The following is a 19,009-nucleotide window of genomic DNA, read 5'->3' on the forward strand; positions in this document are numbered from 1 at the left end:
TATTTAGGTCCATACTCTGTTATTGAAGACATGGATGTTAATGTAAAAGTTTCTATAGGAAATAAACAAAATGTAATCCATAAAAATAGAACTATTCCTTATTTTATGTAACGAGTTATGCTAGTAATAAGTTAGTCATAATCATTGACTCATCGGTGCACCAGGTGTGCGTCACATTTCATTATATTATTGTTATCGTAACCTAAGAGAGTAATCACCTCACCATAATTATGAGCGTGTCGTATTATACAATAACACATAAAAGTGATTGACCTGTATTTTTATTGTAGGTTAATTTGAAAGTTTGTTAAACATGATTTTTTTTGTGTAATATTTTTTTTTCTTTTCTAAAAAAAAAAAAAAAAAAAAATAGGGGGAAGGTGTGATGTGTAAGCATACCTAATTAGATTAAGTAGGCTAGATGCTTTATATATGGAAACTGTATTACTCATAATGATCAGCTTATTCTATCTGTATTCTAATCGACATTACATATTGATACCTTGGAGAGTCAACATGTGTTTCATTTATTAAACTCTACTACATCCCTACCGAATAGAACATGCACCAATAGCTTCGACCAATACACATGTATTCGGACTGATACATATAATATCACTAGGAACCACTAAAAATCAACTGAGCTGATGATGGAAGGTCAACTCCTCAATGGTTAGGAGTTAAAGGATAATTCTTTCACTACTGTACATGTATTCGGACTGATACATATAATATCACTAGGAACCACTAAAAATCAACAAATAAATAAACTTTTTAACAAAAAATAAAACCGCCTTCAAAAATAAGCGCGTTACAAAACACGGAGAAACTAAAAAGCCAAAAATAATAAACCTTTCAATTCAGATTTCTTATCGTATTGCAATAAGCTAAACATCCAAATTATAAACAAATCAATTATTTTTGGAGTCGGTACCAGCCTGTGTATCGTTGGGTGGGGCAAACAGGCAATAGCAAGGCGACGAACAGGTCTGGTACCGACTACAAAAATAATTGATTTGTTTATAATTTGGATGTTTAGCTTATTGCAATACGATAAGAAATCTGAATTGAAAGGTTTATTATTTTTGGCTTTTTAGTTTCTCCGTGTTTTGTAACGCGCTTATTTTTGAAGGCGGTTTTATTTTTTGTTAAAAAGTTTTTTCAAAATTTATTTTTTACGATATTAATTTATCACGCAGGATTTACTTCATATGTCATTTATCATTCATTTTTAGGGTTCCGTAGTCAACTAGGAACCCTTATAGTTTCGCCATGTCTGTCTGTCCGTCCGTCCGTCCGTCCGTCCGTCCGTCCGTCCGTCCGTCCGTCCGTCCGTCCGTCCGTCCGTCCGCGGATAATCTCAATAACCGTTAGCACTAGAAAGCTGAAATTTGGTACTAATATGTATATCAATCACGCCAACAAAATGCAAAAATAAAAAATGGAAAAAAATGTTTTATTAGGGTACCTCCCCTACATGTAAAGTGGGGGCTGATATTTTTTTTCATTCCAACCCCAACGTGTGATATATTGTTGGATAGGTATTTAAAAATGAATAAGGGTTTACTAAGATCGTTTTTTGATAATATTAATATTTTCGGAAATAATCGCTCCTAAAGGAAAAAAAAGTGCGTCCCCCCCCTCTAACTTTTGAACCATATGTTTAAAAAATATGAAAAAAATCACAAAAGTAGAACTTTATAAAGACTTTCTAGGAAAATTGTTTTGAACTTGATAGGTTCAGTAGTTTTTGAGAAAAATACGGAAAACTACGGAACCCTACACTGAGCGTGGCCCGACACGCTCTTGGCCGGTTTTATTTTTAAACTAGTGCTGTGGCAGTCTGTCATTTCGATTCAAATGACATTTCAGTAAGTTGATAGAAATCGTATATTTGTTTAAGCGCCTCCTTGTACATAGGGCCTAATCGATTCAGCCAATTCAAAATTAATCGTTAGATTTGGCAAACGATACGTCTTAGCCACATCGCAACATACTTCAAAACAAATGTGTCAAAAATGTGAACTTACAAATCCGGGACAATAAGTCGGGGGTTTTTTAACCCCCGACGCAAAAACGACGGGGTGTTATAAGTTTGACGTGTCTGTCTGTCTGTCTGTCTGTCTGTCTGTCTGTCTGTCTGTCTGTCTGTCTGTCTGTCTGTCTGTCTGTCTGTCTGTTTGTCTGTCTGTCTGTCTGTCTGTCTGTTTGTCTGTCTGTGTGTGTGTCTGTCTGTGGCATCGTAGCTCCTGAACGGATGAACCGATTTCGATTTAGTTTTTAGGGTTCCGTAGTCAACTAGGAACCCTTATAGTTTCGCCATGTCTGTCTGTCCGTCCATCCGTCCGTCCGTCCGTCCGTCCGTCCGTCCGTCCGCGGATAATCTCAGTAACCGTAAGCACTAGAAAGCTGAAATTTGGTACAAGTATGTATATCAATTACGTCAACAAAGTGCAAAAATAAAAAATGGAAAAAAATGTTTTATTAGGGTACCCCCCCTACATGTAAAGTGGGGGCTGATTTTTTTTTTTCATTCCAACCCCAACGTGTGATATATTGTTGGATAGGTATTTAAAAATGAATAAGGGTTTACTAAGATCGTTTTTTGATAATATTAATATTTTCGGAAATAATCGCTTTTAAAGGAAAAAAAAGTGCGTCCCCCCCCCTCTAACTTTTGAACCATATGTTTAAAAAATATGAAAAAAATCACAAAAGTAGAACTTTTTAAAAACTTTCTAGGAAAATTGTTTTGAACTTGATAGGTTCAGTAGTTTTTGAGAAAAATACGGAAAACTACGGAACCCTACACTGAGCGTGGCCCGACACGCTCTTGGCCGGTTTTTTTTATTTGAAAGCTGTATTAGTCGGGAGTGTTCTTAGCCATGTTTCATGAAAATCGGTCTACTATGTCGCGGTCGGGGGTTTTTTAAAAATTTTAATTTTTTCCTTGGTGTCACTTGTTCTAAGACATTTTTACCGCCGCCCCAAATCTGGAAAGGGGTTCTCAATTCGTTTGTAATTTTAACCCCCGACGCAAAAACGACGGAGTGTTAAAAGTTTGTGTCTGTCTGTCTGTTTGCCTGTCTGTCTGTCTGTGTGTGTGTGTGTGTGTGTCTGTCTGTGCCCACTATGTCGTGTCGCGGTCGGGGTTATTTCCAAATTTTAATTTTGTGGTTATAGAATAGGTACCTCGTTGTGCACGAGGCTCAATTATAAATATAATCCTTCGCTTCGATCAGGATTCAATAATCGGCTTCGCCTTAAATATCTATTGTTGCCTTGTGACACAAATTACACAATTAAGGGCCAGTTGCATCAACCACATTTGACAGACACGTCATCGTCATGCAGTAGACATCTATGGAATTTCCCATACAATAAAATTTAACGAACGCTTTAACGATGACAGACGGTTTGATGCAACCGGCCCTAATTCTTAAAATTACACAATTTACCTACTATTTCAAACTACCATTTTGAAACGGGGCGTTTCTTTCCCGCTAGGAGAGAGCAAAGTATTTCTATTTCTTTAAAATTAACCAGATTGCTTATTAACTCCAATCGTTAAAATCCACATGATGTCAAAATCCGCCAGATTGTTAAGTCAGACGCATTATAAAATCAGTCAAATCATAAAATAAACTGAGAACTTACCGATAAACGAACGGGCCGACTTCCACAAGCTTCGGCTTTTCGCCGTGCTCCAGAAAGCCGCTGGGGTTGGTCACGTTGAAGATATAGACCTTCGTCAGCCGGACCACGCCAGGTTTCTGCCAGTAAGAATAGCTCAGCGAGCCGTTCCACAACTTCAGCTCCTAAAACATAAGTTTTTTTTAACAAAAATTTCATTTTTAACCCCCGACGCAAAAACGACTGGGTGTTATAAGTTTGACGTGTCTGTCTGTCTGTGTGTGTGTCTGTCTGTGGCATCGTAGCTCCCGAATGGATGAACCGATTTAGATTTAGTTTTTTTTGTCTGAAAGCTGAGTTAGTCGGGAGTGTTCTTAGCTATGTTTCATGAAAATCGGTCCACTAGGTCGCGGTCGGGGGTTTTTCAAAATTTTAATTTTGTGGTTAGGTTATTGGCACAAGCTTTTATCGCCTCTTTCTGTTTGCCTGTCTGTCTGTGTGTGTCTGTCTGTGCCGTAGCTCCCGAACGGATAAACCGATTTAGATTTAGTCGGGAATGTTCTTAGCCACGTTTCATGAAAATCGGTCCACTATGTCGCGGTCGGGGGTTTTTTCAAAATTTTAATTTTTAAACACCAGCAGGGCCATCAAAATCGCTGCGAACTCAGCGTGGTACAGTCAACCATTTGGAACCCTAAACCTCTCTACAACCATGTCAAAATGACAAGCAGTAAGAGATTTCTTACAACCTGATTAATAGCGTCATTATGGCATAGTTCTACAGTGGCCTAGGGTTCCAATTGGCTGACTATAGAGGTACATAAAACCATAGAGGAAGAAGTAAGGAATGAGTTGTAACTCCATACGTCAGTAAATGCGAGTTATTTGTAGTGACATCTACCGTCAATCACGCGTCAAATAGCTAATGCGTCAGTACTGCTACTTGTCAATAGATGGCGCGACACATGAAGTCTTACGCTCAACAATTTTTAGCTAATATTACAATAGTATTACTTAATCATTATTCTGTTTTCAATTCCTTCTGCTTCTAATATAAGTTGTAAACAGTTTTAATATTAAATTATTGGCATACGCGACATGGCATTCTCTACGTATTCCTCTATAATAAAACTGAGGTACACTCACCCTGAATATGATGTAGTCCAGCCACGGCACGAAGGAGAGGATAATTCCGAGCACAACTGTACATATACTGAAGAGAATCACAGCCAGGCGTCCTGTAACAAGAGGAAAATATTTATTTAACTTTTTAAATTACCACAAAATTTAAATTTTGAATAACCACAAAATTAAAATTTTGAAAAAGCCCCCGACGGCGACATAGTGGACCGATTTTCATGAAACATGGCTAAGAACACTCCCGACTGACTCTGCTTTCAGACAAAAAAACTTAATCTAAATCGGTTCATTCGTAGCTCCCGAACGGATGAACCGATTTAGATTTAGTTTTTTTAACCCCCGACGCAAAAACCACGGGGTGTTATAAGTTTGACATGTCTGTCTGTTTGTCTGTCTGTCTGGCTGTTGAAAATATACCAATGTAATTGCACCTCCATGTTGAGTTTATTATTTGTGTTTATGACATGTGGTTTACAAACTAACTTCCGGGTTCGATATTCAAATATATGTGTCATTCGTGTAAATGCAATGGTAACCACCATTGCATTTACACGAATGACACATATAATTGATCTAAAATAAAACTCATTATTACAATTAAAACTGTTTTTAACCCCCGACGCAAAAACGAAGGGGTGTTATAAGTTTGACGTGTCTGTCTGTCTGTCTGTCTGTCTGTTTGTCTGTTTGTCTGTCTGTCTGTGTGTGTGTCTGTCTGTGGCATCGTAGCTCCCGAACGGATGAACCGATTTAGATTTAGTTTTTTTGTCTGAAAGCTGAGTTAGTCGGGAGTGTTCTTAGCCATGTTTCATGAAAATCGGTCCACTAGGTCGCGGTCGGGGGTTTTCAAAATTTTAATGATTAGGTTAGTTTATTTCTGTGTTATAATCGCTGCGAACTCATTAGCTTGGCTATTATAATTTAAACATAATTCCTGCCAATCACGTTTTCCTGTATGTTATGATTTTTTTAAACAAGCCTAATTAAATACCTTACAGGGAAAACCAACTATTGTTAACTATGTAATAATTGCGATTAGGTACCTAGTTGACATCTAGCCTAGATACCTAGAATAAATAGTTAATAATACTAGAAGAGCTATAAACTGAACTAGATATCATGTATTTAGTTTCTCATGTTCTGCCTACCCCGTTTAGGAATGCAGGCGTGAATCTACACGTATGTCTTTAGCTTTACCTTCTAAAATTAGAAACTTTACCATTGTTATACATCATAACCTAAAAATTTGTTAAGCATTTTAAATAATACCTGAAGCAGTGTTCGGACATTCTCCCGATCGGGCAATTCCGGCTCCGTTCGGCTAGTATTGCTACGTAGTAATTAGTAGGGTTGACGACCTTTTCCGTGAGTTACCACAGATACAATAATTACCTACTTGATTTTTAACAACCCTAAATAGTGCAAAGTGACACTGTCATGCATTAGAAAATAATAACAAGAGTCGACACTGAACTTTGTCAAACTTCATTTTTAACCCCCGACGCCAAAAAGGACGGGGTGTTATAAGTTTGACGTGTATGTCTGTTTGTCTGTCTGTGGCATCGTAGCTCCCAAACGGATGAACCGATTTAGGTTTAGTTTAGTCGGGAGTGTTCTTAGCCGTGTGTCATGAAAATCTGTCCACTATGTCGGGGGTTTTTTCAAAATTTGAATTTTGTGGTGTGTGTGTGTGTCTGTCTGTGGCATCGTAGCTCCCGAACGGATGAAACAATTTACTTAGATTTAGTTTTTTTTTGAAAGTTGAATTAGTCGGAAGTGTTCTTAGCCATGTTTCATGAAAATCGGTCCACTATGTCGGCATTTATTTGATAATTTAAATTTTGTTTGTATGAAGTGTCCTGTCTATACGTTAGTATTTATTCTATGTCTAGACTTAGACCAAGAATCGCTCGGGAATTCACCTACAGACCAATTATCAAGATTATATGATTAAAGTTCTTGGATACGAGCATAAAATAACTTATGGTTAACCACACTTTGTGAGACGTCATGGTGTTTAATTGCGAGAGATCGCTTATCGCTACCGGTTCCTCTTTTTAATCCTTGACGCAAAAACGACGGGGTGTTATAAGTTTGACGTGTTTGTCTATCTGTCTGTTTCTTTGTCTGTGTGTGTGTCTGTCTGTGGCATCGTAGCTCCCGAACGGATGAACCGATTTAGATTTAGTTTTTTTTTGTCTGAAAGCTGAGTTAGTCGGAAGTAGCGTTGAAAAAAGCGGAAAAAATCAAATGATTTTTCCCGAAGTTTATGAATTTTTCGTTTTTTAACCGACTTCAAAAAAGGAGGAGGTTCTCAATTCGACTGAATTTTTTTTTTTTTTTTTTTATTTTTTTTTTGTATGTATGTTACTCGATATCTCAGAGAATCGTGGACCGATTTTCAAAATTTTTTTTTGATCGAACGGGTATAACCCCGAGATGGTCCCATTGGCACCAAGTCGGGGTCTGATGATGGGATCTTGGAGAAATCGAGGGAACCCTTCAAATGTTATAGGCACATGTAATGTTTTTTGTGTATTTTTCAAAGGTACACCAGTATTTGCGCCTGGTGATAATAATTTTATGTGGCTGAGCTGATGATGGAAGGTCAACTCCTCAACGGTTAGGAGTTAAAGGACAATTCTTTCACTACTGTACTTATATTCGGACTGATACATATAATATCACTAGGAACCACTAAAAATGAACAAATAAATTAACTTTTTAACAAAAAAATAAAACCGCCTTCAAAAAAAGCGTGTTACAAAACACGGAGAAACTAAAAAGCCAAAAATAATAAACCTTCGAATTCAGATTTCTTATCGGATTGCAATTATCTAAACACCCAAATTATAAACAAATCAATTATTTTTGGAGTCGGGGCCAGCCTGCGTATGGTTGGATGGGGCAAACAGGAAATAGCAAGGCGACGAACAGGTCTGGTACCGACTACAAAAATAATTGATTTGTTTATAATTTGGGTGTTTAGATAATTGCAATCCGATAAGAAATCTGAATTCGAAGGTTTATTATTTTTGGCTTTTTAGTTTCTCCGTGTTTTGTAACACGCTTTTTTTGAAGGCGGTTTTATTTTTTTGTTAATTTTCGGTATTTTTCGGGTTTTTTAAGAAAAAAACAAATACATTATTAAAATTAGTGTTCTATTAATCACTCTCACTCTCATCATGTACTGACGGTCAACTGACCTTGGCAGTAAAAAAGGCGGTTAATTTGAAAAATATAGGACTCACCGGCGAATTGTCTTCATAAAACGCGTGCCTTCTTCCTTAGTGCTAAAAGATATGGCTGAGTGCAGAGTGTCCGAAGACGACGTCAAGGATAGGGCGAAGTGGAAGTGGTTGATTAGGAAAGCTGACCCCACCACCATGTGGGATTAATAGCTTGGAAGAGAGAGAGAGAGAGAGAGAAAACGCGTGCCTTCTTAAACCTTGAAGTTGGCGGAATCATCGACGACACTTAAAAAATTATTGAAAATGTAAGGGCGAAGGATTAATTCCCATAGAAAATTCGAATTTCGCGCCATTTTTAGTGCCAAGATTTGGTTGACCGTCTGTATTTCAGTCATTTCTGCTTCCATGTCGTCGGTGTAGCCCGTTTGGAAGTGCAAATTCGCCCGAATAAAGATTAATTTTTAAAATCGTTCGGGCAATAACCGATTTCTATGTCTGGTATATGTCCGTCCAAACAATGACAAATTTCTTTCATTATTTCATGTTTTTTTTTTTGAAAAATAAGAGCCGAAACATTCGCGGTTTTTTTCCATAAATTTCTGAAAAAAACCAAAGGAAATGGAAAAAAACGGGAATTTTCCGGCTTTTTTCATCGCTAGTCGGAAGTGTTCTTAGCCATGTTTCATGAAAATCGGTCCACTAGGTCGCGGTCGGGGGTTTTTTCAAAATTTTAATTTTGTGGTTAGGTTATATACTTATATAAATAGCATACATATATGTAAACAACCTAACCACAAAATTCATATTTTGAAAAAAATTAAAAAAAAAACCCTGACATAGAGGACCTCTCGCCTACGCCACAATCGAATAGAACCCATATGCCATGTTCGTTTCACCGTCCCCTTTCCTCCCGTGGGCATAGTAGAAGTCGACTCAGGGACACGGGGTCAAATTGTGGGCCAATAACCTGTCACTGCAATATTTCAATTTCGTTTTCTATCAAGCCCTTAATGTTAAAAGTGGCACTGAAACTTGAGGAGTTTCATAAGCGACTAAGATACAGCGGGGCAAATCTCGACTGGGGGACAAATGTAACTGGTCCATTTTTTCCATGTTTTACAATGTTTGCATTATTATGTATGGTAGGCGTGTTCAGTGGATAGATGTAGAACTCAACATCATAGTGTAATAATCGATAACCTAACCACAAAATTAAAATTTTGAAATAACCCCCGACCGTGACACAGTGGACCGATTTTCATGAAACATGGCTAAGAACACTCCCGACTAACTCAGCTTTCAGACAAAAAAAACTAAATCTAAATCGGTTCATCCGTTCGGGAGCTACGATGCCACAGACAGACACACACACAGACAGACAGACAGACAGACAGACAGACAGACAGACAGACATACAGACAAACGGACAGACAGACAGACAGACACGTTAAACTTATAACACCCCGTCGTTTTTGCGTCGGGGGTTAAAAAGGATTAGTTACAAGTGCCCCCAGTCGAAATTTGCCCCTCTGTACCTTACATCTTTTGGAAAAACATGTGCATTATTGTGTATGTACGTATGTATGTATGATATATGTGTGTATGTAAGTATACATATAGTACATAGATATGTCGCAGCATGACGGCTGCGGATGTTGGAATGTCAAGATATAGTCTATGGAAATAGTATATGCTTGAGTGTGTTTGACTGCGATACAGTGTCTGTTATTTATATGACCCGAACAGCTGTTAAATGGATTAGTTCCTGGCTGGTTAAGATGACCACTGTCATTAAGACAGCCGTGGTGAGTTGGCATCCTGAGAGGAACCGTCAGTTAGATTTGAATTGGAAAGTATCGCAGTCAACTGCACTGCATTCTTTAAAATATTTTGGTATATTTCTTTAATGAGGCTTTAGTCTGAGCCTCCAACAGATATATCATCTAGGTATACCTACACGTGATAGGTCATGCCGGGCGATTTGTATAGAATACGCCTGTCGCAAGGTCTGCGCAACCCACACAAAGCACCAGTAATTGTAAAGATAATGCACGCACATACCTAATCCACACACACTTGTAGCTGGACGCTCCTATTGCGCAATACACGCGCATCATTTCAATGGTTGTGTACATGCGAACGATAAGCGAGCGCGATCGCGCACGCACACAACGATAAATAGCGGGAACGCCTCGCCTCGTTTCCGAGAAAAATGTCTCACTGAGTGAATCGTTTTGTACACCGTTCATTGCGGCGCAAAACACTACACTGTTTACAATATGTTCCTTGTGTAGCCGCAATGTATAATTAACGTTTTAAAGCATAAGCAAACGTAAGGTTACATGGTACAACTCGGAGTATTACGTTGAATTCGTGTTTTATGTGAAATAAAAGGAAATAAATAGTATTTACCTATGAAATGTTATCCTATCGGCTTGGAAATTATTCAGGTCACTGCGATGTTTGCAAGTTATTATTGCACACTTCGGCATTTTGGATAAAACTCGTTTTTCGTCGGTGAACAGCGCGCGTGTACACTCGATGACAGCGGACGGCGAACTGGCGGCGGTGTAGGCCCAATGGGCCTACATCTGCGACCAGGCCGCGCGCGGCTTGTCCTCTCTATAGAATTTTTTCCTCTGTGCGTACTAGTGATGAATTCGCCGAAGGGCAATGATTTGTCGGAAACAGCGGTTCTGCCTTCTCACTCAGTGATTAAGATTTTAAAGGCCTTATCGGCGGTCTAAACGTAAAGAGACTGCGACTTAGTGCGTTTTCACATTACCCGATCCGATATCGGATGTCAGACCGATATCCCATACATTACAGGCGCCATCTTGGATTTTTTTCTATTGAAATCCTTCCGACATCCGATATCGGATCGGATAATGTGAAAACGGCCTTAAGTATATGGTGAATTTATCAATTAACTCCTTCATAATTTCTCCATGTAGTTTTTCAGCTCACTGTACGTTTTTTCCTTAGACTTTTATCTGTCTATACGGAGTATAGTACATTACTACAGAGGCCGGGACAAAGGTGGTTGCCGGCCGAAGACATATAGACCGGATAGGTCTGAGGCGGGCAACCCCATTTCCCGCCGAGGTATGTATAGTGCGTTTCTCAAACATGGTATGAAATAAATAAAGTCTACTGAAAATAGTAACTTTGGATGGCTGTATCTCCTAAACGGTGCGTCGTAGCGCAAAAATAATCGAATTTTCGTTCCCCTTTGATACCCCATATACGCTTATAAAAAAACAAAAAGTTAAAAAAAAATTAAAAAAAAAAAACGATGGATGGACTGGATGTTATGTCACAATTATCTGTGTTTGGAAATTAAAAACGAGGACTTTGCCGGCCTTGGCCTGCAAGGTTTGTATGAAATTCCATTATCTATCAATCGTCCTAGCCGCACCTGCAACGTCATACTTCGCTGCCAATTATAAGGCACATAACATCAATATTTCATACCATGTTTGAGAAAAATATATTTACTCTTTGCTATCACAGCAGGTTTTTGAAGTACGTGATCTCAGATACATTGCGTTTAGGTTAGGTTAAATCCAAATCAACAGGCACTTTTTGCACTTGACATCAAGTATCAAGTAGCAAAATTATCAGTACCGCTACTTGATAGTAGATGTCGCTATTTGAAAAAATGCTATTGTTCTTTTAAACCACCTGAAACTTTGAAATAATGTACATTTTCCCCTCACTAGCTCGGAAACACGGGTTTTGTCCTTTAATATCAGCGGGTAAAAACGCATTTTATCCACTAGTGGGTAAAGTAATTTGACCTTGAATAAAGTCAAATTAACTGCTTTAAAATTGATAAAAGTAGGTGACTCTAGTAATAAAGATGATTTACCACCTGTGGAACTACTGGAAGCAGTGATAAACGCATTTTTTGCGTTGTAGTTTCCTCGCTATAGTGAGGGGAAAAGTTTTGTGTTACACTCGGGTGCAAATGTATTTTACTTCTCGTGTGTTAAAAATACAACTTTGCACTCTTGTATAACAAATAACTATTTGACGCTATTATTATGTACTTATGTAATTAAATTACGTAAGTACGAAGTACTACATATATTTTACGATTAATTTAAGCGATAACAAGTTCATAAATGTGAATCTTATGAACGTTTTTATAACTAACATTTAACCCATAATTAATATTTGTTTATTTAGTATGCATTGTTACTTATTGAGCTCCGTTTTATTACTTTGCTGAGTAGTGATAATTGAGTAAATTATCTATAGGTACTTAACTATTGTCTACATAGTATTTACTCAATTTATGTAAATTATTAATAATTGTTGAATGGCTAGAAAAGTGGTCGTAAATATAGCAAGTACAGGTACTAGTGTTTTCACAACTTCCGTACAGATTATAGATTTTATAGCCTTCATAAAGTTACTATTATAGGTATAAGATATAGAGAGAGAGTCATACCATTACATACATGAAAATGCGATAGTACTTTTTGATATAATTTTAGGTGCCCGATTGATATTCCGAAATAAAATACGCCGATTTTTGGTACGCCGAGAACGATTCGCCGACGCCTTTTTTGGCCGAATAACTATTGGAAGATTCTCATGTCGCACAATATTCGTCCGTAAACGGAGTCGGTAAGCAGAAATTTGATACGCCGATTTACTTTTCGTCGAATAATCATTTAGTAATTGTAAAAATTGGCCGACAAATAATTGGTCGAAACAGAATAGGTCGATCATTTGGTTTTTTTTGGCGAGTTGGCTGGAACTTGCGTACAAACTGTTCTTCGGATTAAAAAATGTAGTTGTTAGGTCGTTTATAGAGTAACTCACATTTATTATTAATCATCATGTTCTAAGGATTAATTTTAGTAAATGTTGTTTTTAACTCACCAAATTTTTACTTTTAAAATTTTTATACCCATTCAAAAATTAACACTTTTCTGTTCAAGAACATAATGTTGCCAGTATATGAAATTATTTATTTATTTATTTAAACTTTATTGCACAATTAAAAAAAGTACAAATGGCGGACTTAATGCTAGCAGGCATTCTCTACCAGTCAACCATGGGCTAAACCGAGAGATCGTGTTGGTGCAGGGTCATAAAACAGTTAAGTAGTGAAATAACAAGGAATTATATACATATACCTAAATTTGCCTAACTAGTTATATCTACATATACATACATAAATAATGCTAAATATAATAAATATACATAAAATACATATATAAAATAAAATAACCATTGTGAAACATCATGAGGACAACTATTGAACTTTTTCTAACAGGTGCTTGCGTAACATGCGCTTGAAAGACAATTTGCTCTGGGCCTGCCTGATGGAGAGCGGAAGATCATTCCACAGCCGGATCGCCTGCACGGTGAAGGAATTAGACATGAAGCCTGTGCGATGCTGGGGGACGATAAGTTTAAGACTACGGGTGGTTCGGAGATCAGTGCCGGGACGCGGAGAAACAAATTTAAATTTGGAACGAAGATAATCAGGGGTAAAAGGGTCAAATAAAATAGAAAATAAAGTGCAGAGAATACGTAACGACTGTCGTTGTCGAATAGGGAAATTATTACCGAAAATTGATGAAGAAAAAAAAGTGTCTATTAAGTGCGTAATTTTGTTACAACAGCGATAATTCATTCATTCGAAAATATTTTAACAATGTATAAAATGTGAAACGTTATTCGACTAAACGTGGCCTGAACGAAGATATTACTTTGCTAAATGAAAAATGTCATATAATAATTCGGATAATTTGCACAGAAGCGAACTGAACTGTATGCGAACCAAGATTCTACGTAACGTTATTCGACCAAAAGTGACAGCGACAGTTTGATTATTCGGCTAAATGACATTCGGCGAATCGTTGTCGGCGAATCAATAATCGGCTAAAAAATTGTCGGAGAATCATTAGGTAGCCACAATTTTATGATACCGCTCAAGTAATCAGCCATATCCGTTTCCGACTGCACGCGGCTCCTCTTCCAACTAACATACTATCACAATACCGTTATAATCACGGTATACTCATGAGTCGACTCGTTGGTTTTTAACCCCTGACGCAAAAACGAAGAGGTGTTATACGTTTGACAAGTCTGTCTGTCTATGTGTGCGTCTGTCTGTGGCATCGTAGCTCCCAAACGGATGAACCGATTTAGATTTAGTTTTTTTTTTGTGCTGAGTTAGTCGGGAGTGGTCTTAGTCATGTTTCATGAAAATCGGTCTACTATGTCGTGGTCGGGGGTTTTTTCAAAATTTTAATTTTGTGGTTATTCGTCACGTTCCTAAATATGTCCGATTCCGCTTTCGTCAGCTATTCTTTATTCGTGATGATCGTCGATCGTCTTTCTCACATCGTTATCTTAATCCGTCTCGTTCTTGGATGGATGTTATAAGTTGAACGTGTCTGTCTGTTTGTTTGTTTGTCTGTGTGTGTGTCTGTCTGTGGCATCGTAACTCCCGAACGGATAAACTGATTTTGATTTAGTTTTTCTTTGTTTAAATGCTGAATTAGTCGGGAGTGTCCTTAGCAATGTTTTTTTTTCTTAATTTAAAATTTGTTGTTATTATCAAAAATTCATTTCACTGTTTTTCGCAGATTTTCGAATGGTGATATCGTGCACGATTGTTTACGACCCGTCTGAGGTCGCATGTTTGTTTGCCACCGACGTAAGTTAACCATGTCACGTCACTCGTCAATGTAAAAATAAGCCTAAATAATAATTACTAATTAGGTAAGTAATTATTTTCGCACTTTTTGCAACTTTTCAAAACAAAACGTCAAGTGTGACAGCAGGTCACGGTCACGTCTGTCGTTTTTCATTTTTAACCGACTTCAAAAAAGGAGGAGGTTCTCAATTCGACTGAATGTTTTTTTTTTTTTTTTTTTTTTTTTTTTTTTTTTGTATGTATGTTATTCGATATCTCCGAGAATCGTGGACCGATTTTCAAAATTTTTTTTTTGATCGAACCGGTATAACCCCGAGATGGTCCCATTGGCACCAAGTCAGGGTCTGATGATGGGATCCTGGAGAAATCGAGGGAACTCTTCAAATGTTATAGGCACATGTAATGTTTTTAGTATATTTTTCAAAGGTACACCAGTATTTACGTCTGATGGTAATAATTTTATGTGGCTGAGCTGATGATGGAAGGTCAACTCCTCAATGGTTAGGAGTTTAAGGATAATTCTTTCACTACTGTACATGTATTCGGACTGATACATATAATATCACTAGGAACCACTAAAAATCAACAAATAAATAAACTTTTTAACAAAAAATAAAACCGCCTTCAAAAATAAGCGCGTTACAAAACACGGAGAAACTAAAAAGCCAAAAATAATAAACCTTTCAATTCAGATTTCTTACCGTATTGCAATAAGCTAAACATCCAAATTATAAACAAATCAATTATTTTTGGAGTCGGTACCAGCCTGTGTATGGTTGGGTGGGGCAAACAGGCAATAGCAAGGCGACGAACAGGTCTGGTACCGACTACAAAAATAATTGATTTGTTTATAATTTGGATGTTTAGCTTATTGCAATACGGTAAGAAATCTGAATTGAAAGGTTTATTATTTTTGGCTTTTTAGTTTCTCCGTGTTTTGTAACGCGCTTATTTTTGAAGGCGGTTTTATTTTTTGTTAAAAAGTTTATTTTAAATTAAAAATTGGCTTACTCTTGGCCACAGACTAGCCAAAGGCAAAGAGGTGGCCTACGATTCTACATCGTGTTTCACTTACTTAACACTAAAAACCTGAAAACAGTTTGTTCAGAATCGAGAGTAGAATCGATTGAGCTATATCTTTCTTGACAACCCGGAGTCCTCAAATGCTTTTTGCAAGCTAAACCACACATCTTTAGCTGATTTTGCCGTTTCAATGTGAACATAGTTGATTGGCTCCACTAATAAAATTATCTTGGACTTGGCTTTGATGTCTTTCTTGGAATCCACTGGATTTCCCGGATCAACACATTCCCATAAATCCTCGTGCTCCAAATACGATTTGACGGCGAACCTCCACGTCGAGTAGTTTTCTCGACCGGCCAATTTCTCAATTTGCAAGTTAGACGTAGCCATTGTTCCCGGTACAAATTATTCCACGTATTTCTAGTTGTACTGACTTTTTTACGAAACTCAGATAATTAACCTCAGTTCTGTATTGCGTTTATGGGACGGCCCATAACCTGAGGAAATAATACGCCGAATAGAATAGTTAATTATTAGTTTTAATACGAATTAAAAGTTCACAACAATGATAAGAGCAATTTTCGATTTCGCATTGACAGTAGCGACACTAGTGACAGGATTGATGAACTAAGTGACGGGTGTTCGTTCGGAAACTATAATTATGTTTACATATCTTCAACAAGAGGCTTGCATGAGGTCATTAGGTCCACGTTGCAAATAGCTCTGATACACTGTTTCTGTGCTAACAGGGCTTGATGAGCATAACTAGAATTTCCCCAAACTAGAATACCATATCTTAGAATAGAGCAAACATAGCCATGATATGCCTGTAATGCAGTCTCTTTATTACTAATTTTTGACAGCTTTTTTGCGTTGTAGTTTCCTCGCTATAGTGAGGGGAAAAGTTTTGTGTTACACTCGGGTGCAAATGTATTTTACTTCTCGTGTGTTAAAAAACTCGCTAGTTCAGGATTCTATTCTCGAACCACTCGCTTCGCTCGTGGTTCAACTATAGAATCCTTTCACTTGCTCGTTTTTCAATTCCACACTCGGCGTTCAAATACAACTTTGCCCCCTTGTATAACAAATAACTATTAAAGCTTTGTCATAGTAAACTTCAAATTGGACAGGTAATCGCAGTAAGCAAATTTAAACCCAATGTTTAAAATGACAAGGTTGTAATTAGGTACGAGTTCAATTTGTTATGACTTATGATAAACATTAAGATTAAACTGACAAACAACGTCAAACTCGTAGCGAAATAAAACCGCCTTCAAAAATAAGCGCGTTACAAAACACGGAGAAACTAAAAAGCAAAAAATAATAAACCTTTGAATTCAGATTTCTTATCGTATTGCAATAATCTAAACATCCAAATTATAAACAAATCAATTATTTTTGTGGTCGGTACCAGACCTGTTCGTCGCCTTGCTATTGCCTGTTTGCCCCACCCAACCATACACAGGCTGGTACCGACTCCAAAAATAATTGATTTGTTTATAATTTGGATGTTTAGATTATTGCAATACGATAAGAAATCTGAATTCAAAGGTTTATTATTTTTTGCTTTTTAGTTTCTCCGTGTTTTGTAACGCGCTTATTTTTGAAGGCGGTTTTATTTTTTGTTAAAAAGTTAATTTATTTGTTGATTTTTAGTGGTTCCTAGTGATATTATATGTATCAGTCCGAATATATGTACAGTAGTGAAAGAATTATCCTTTAACTCCTAACCATTGAGGAGTTGACCTTCCATCATCAGCTCAGCCACATAAAATTACTACCGTCAGGCGTAAATACTGGTGTACCTTTGAAAAATACACTAAAAACATTACATATGCCTATAACATTTGAAGAGTTCCCTCGATTTCTCCAAGATTCCATCATCAGACCCTGACTTGGTGCCAATGGGACCATCTCGGGGTTATACCCGTTCGATCAAAAAAAAAATTTTGAAAATCGGTCCACGATTCTCGGAGATATCGAGTAACATACATACAAAAAAAAAATAAAAAAAAAAAAAACATTCAGTCGAATTGAGAACCTCCTCCTTTTTTGAAGTCGGTTAAAAATAATCGTCCAAGTAACTCTAACTAAGATATAGCTCAATCGATTCTACTCTCGATTCTGAACAAACTGTTTTCAGGTTTTTAGTGTTAAGTAAGTGAAACACGATGTAGAATCGTAGGCCACCTCTTTGCCTTTGGCTAGTCTGTGGCCAAGAGTAAGCCAATTTTTAATTTAAAATAAACTTTTTAACAAAAAATAAAACCGCCTTCAAAAATAAGCGCGTTACAAAACACGGAGAAACTAAAAAGCCAAAAATAATAAACCTTTCAATTCAGATTTCTTACCGTATTGCAATAAGCTAAACATCCAAATTATAAACAAATCAATTATTTTTGGAGTCGGTACCAGCCTGTGTATGGTTGGGTGGGGCAAACAGGCAATAGCAAGGCGACGAACAGGTCTGGTACCGACTACAAAAATAATTGATTTGTTTATAATTTGGATGTTTAGCTTATTGCAATACGGTAAGAAATCTGAATTGAAAGGTTTATTATTTTTGGCTTTTTAGTTTCTCCGTGTTTTGTAACGCGCTTATTTTTGAAGGCGGTTTTATTTTTTGTTAAAAAGTTTATTTTAAATTAAAAATTGGCTTACTCTTGGCCACAGACTAGCCAAAGGCAAAGAGGTGGCCTACGATTCTACATCGTGTTTCACTTACTTAACACTAAAAACCTGAAAACAGTTTGTTCAGAATCGAGAGTAGAATCGATTGAGCTATATCTTAGTTAGAGTTACTTGGACGATTATTTTTAACCGACTTCAAAAAGGAGGAGGTTCTCAATTCGACTGAATGTTTTTTTTTTTTTTTTTTTTTTTTTTTTGTATGTATGTTACTCGATATCTCCGAGAATCGTGGACCGATTTTCAAAATTTTTTTTTTGATCGAACGGGTATAACCCCGAGATGGTCCCATTGGCACCAAGTCAGGGTCTGATGATGGAATCTTGGAGAAATCGAGGGAACTCTTCAAATGTTATAGGCATATGTAATGTTTTTAGTGTATTTTTCAAAGGTACACCAGTATTTACGCCTGACGGTAGTAATTTTATGTGGCTGAGCTGATGATGGAAGGTCAACTCCTCAATGGTTAGGAGTTAAAGGATAATTCTTTCACTACTGTACATATATTCGGACTGATACATATAATATCACTAGGAACCACTAAAAATCAACAAATAAATTAACTTTTTAACAAAAAATAAAACCGCCTTCAAAAATAAGCGCGTTACAAAACACGGAGAAACTAAAAAGCAAAAAATAATAAACCTTTGAA

The 19,009-nt window shown here is 37.1% G+C and overlaps 1 protein-coding gene across 2 annotated transcripts in view; it reads right to left on the bottom strand.

Annotated features, from left to right (window-relative positions):
* Positions 1–19,009, bottom strand: part of LOC125240182 (scavenger receptor class B member 1) — a 184,183-nt gene that overhangs the window by 45,665 nt on the left and 119,509 nt on the right. For both annotated transcript variants that reach the window (XM_048148004.1, XM_048148003.1), the window contains 2 exons: positions 4,780–4,871; positions 3,658–3,818 (listed from right to left, as the gene is read on the bottom strand). In XM_048148004.1, coding sequence (XP_048003961.1) covers positions 3,658–3,818; positions 4,780–4,871 — 253 coding nt within the window. The remainder of the gene's footprint in view (positions 1–3,657; positions 3,819–4,779; positions 4,872–19,009) is intronic.

This window comes from Leguminivora glycinivorella, chromosome 27 (assembly GCF_023078275.1).
Source record: "Leguminivora glycinivorella isolate SPB_JAAS2020 chromosome 27, LegGlyc_1.1, whole genome shotgun sequence".
Taxonomy (NCBI): Eukaryota; Metazoa; Arthropoda; class Insecta; order Lepidoptera; family Tortricidae; genus Leguminivora; species Leguminivora glycinivorella.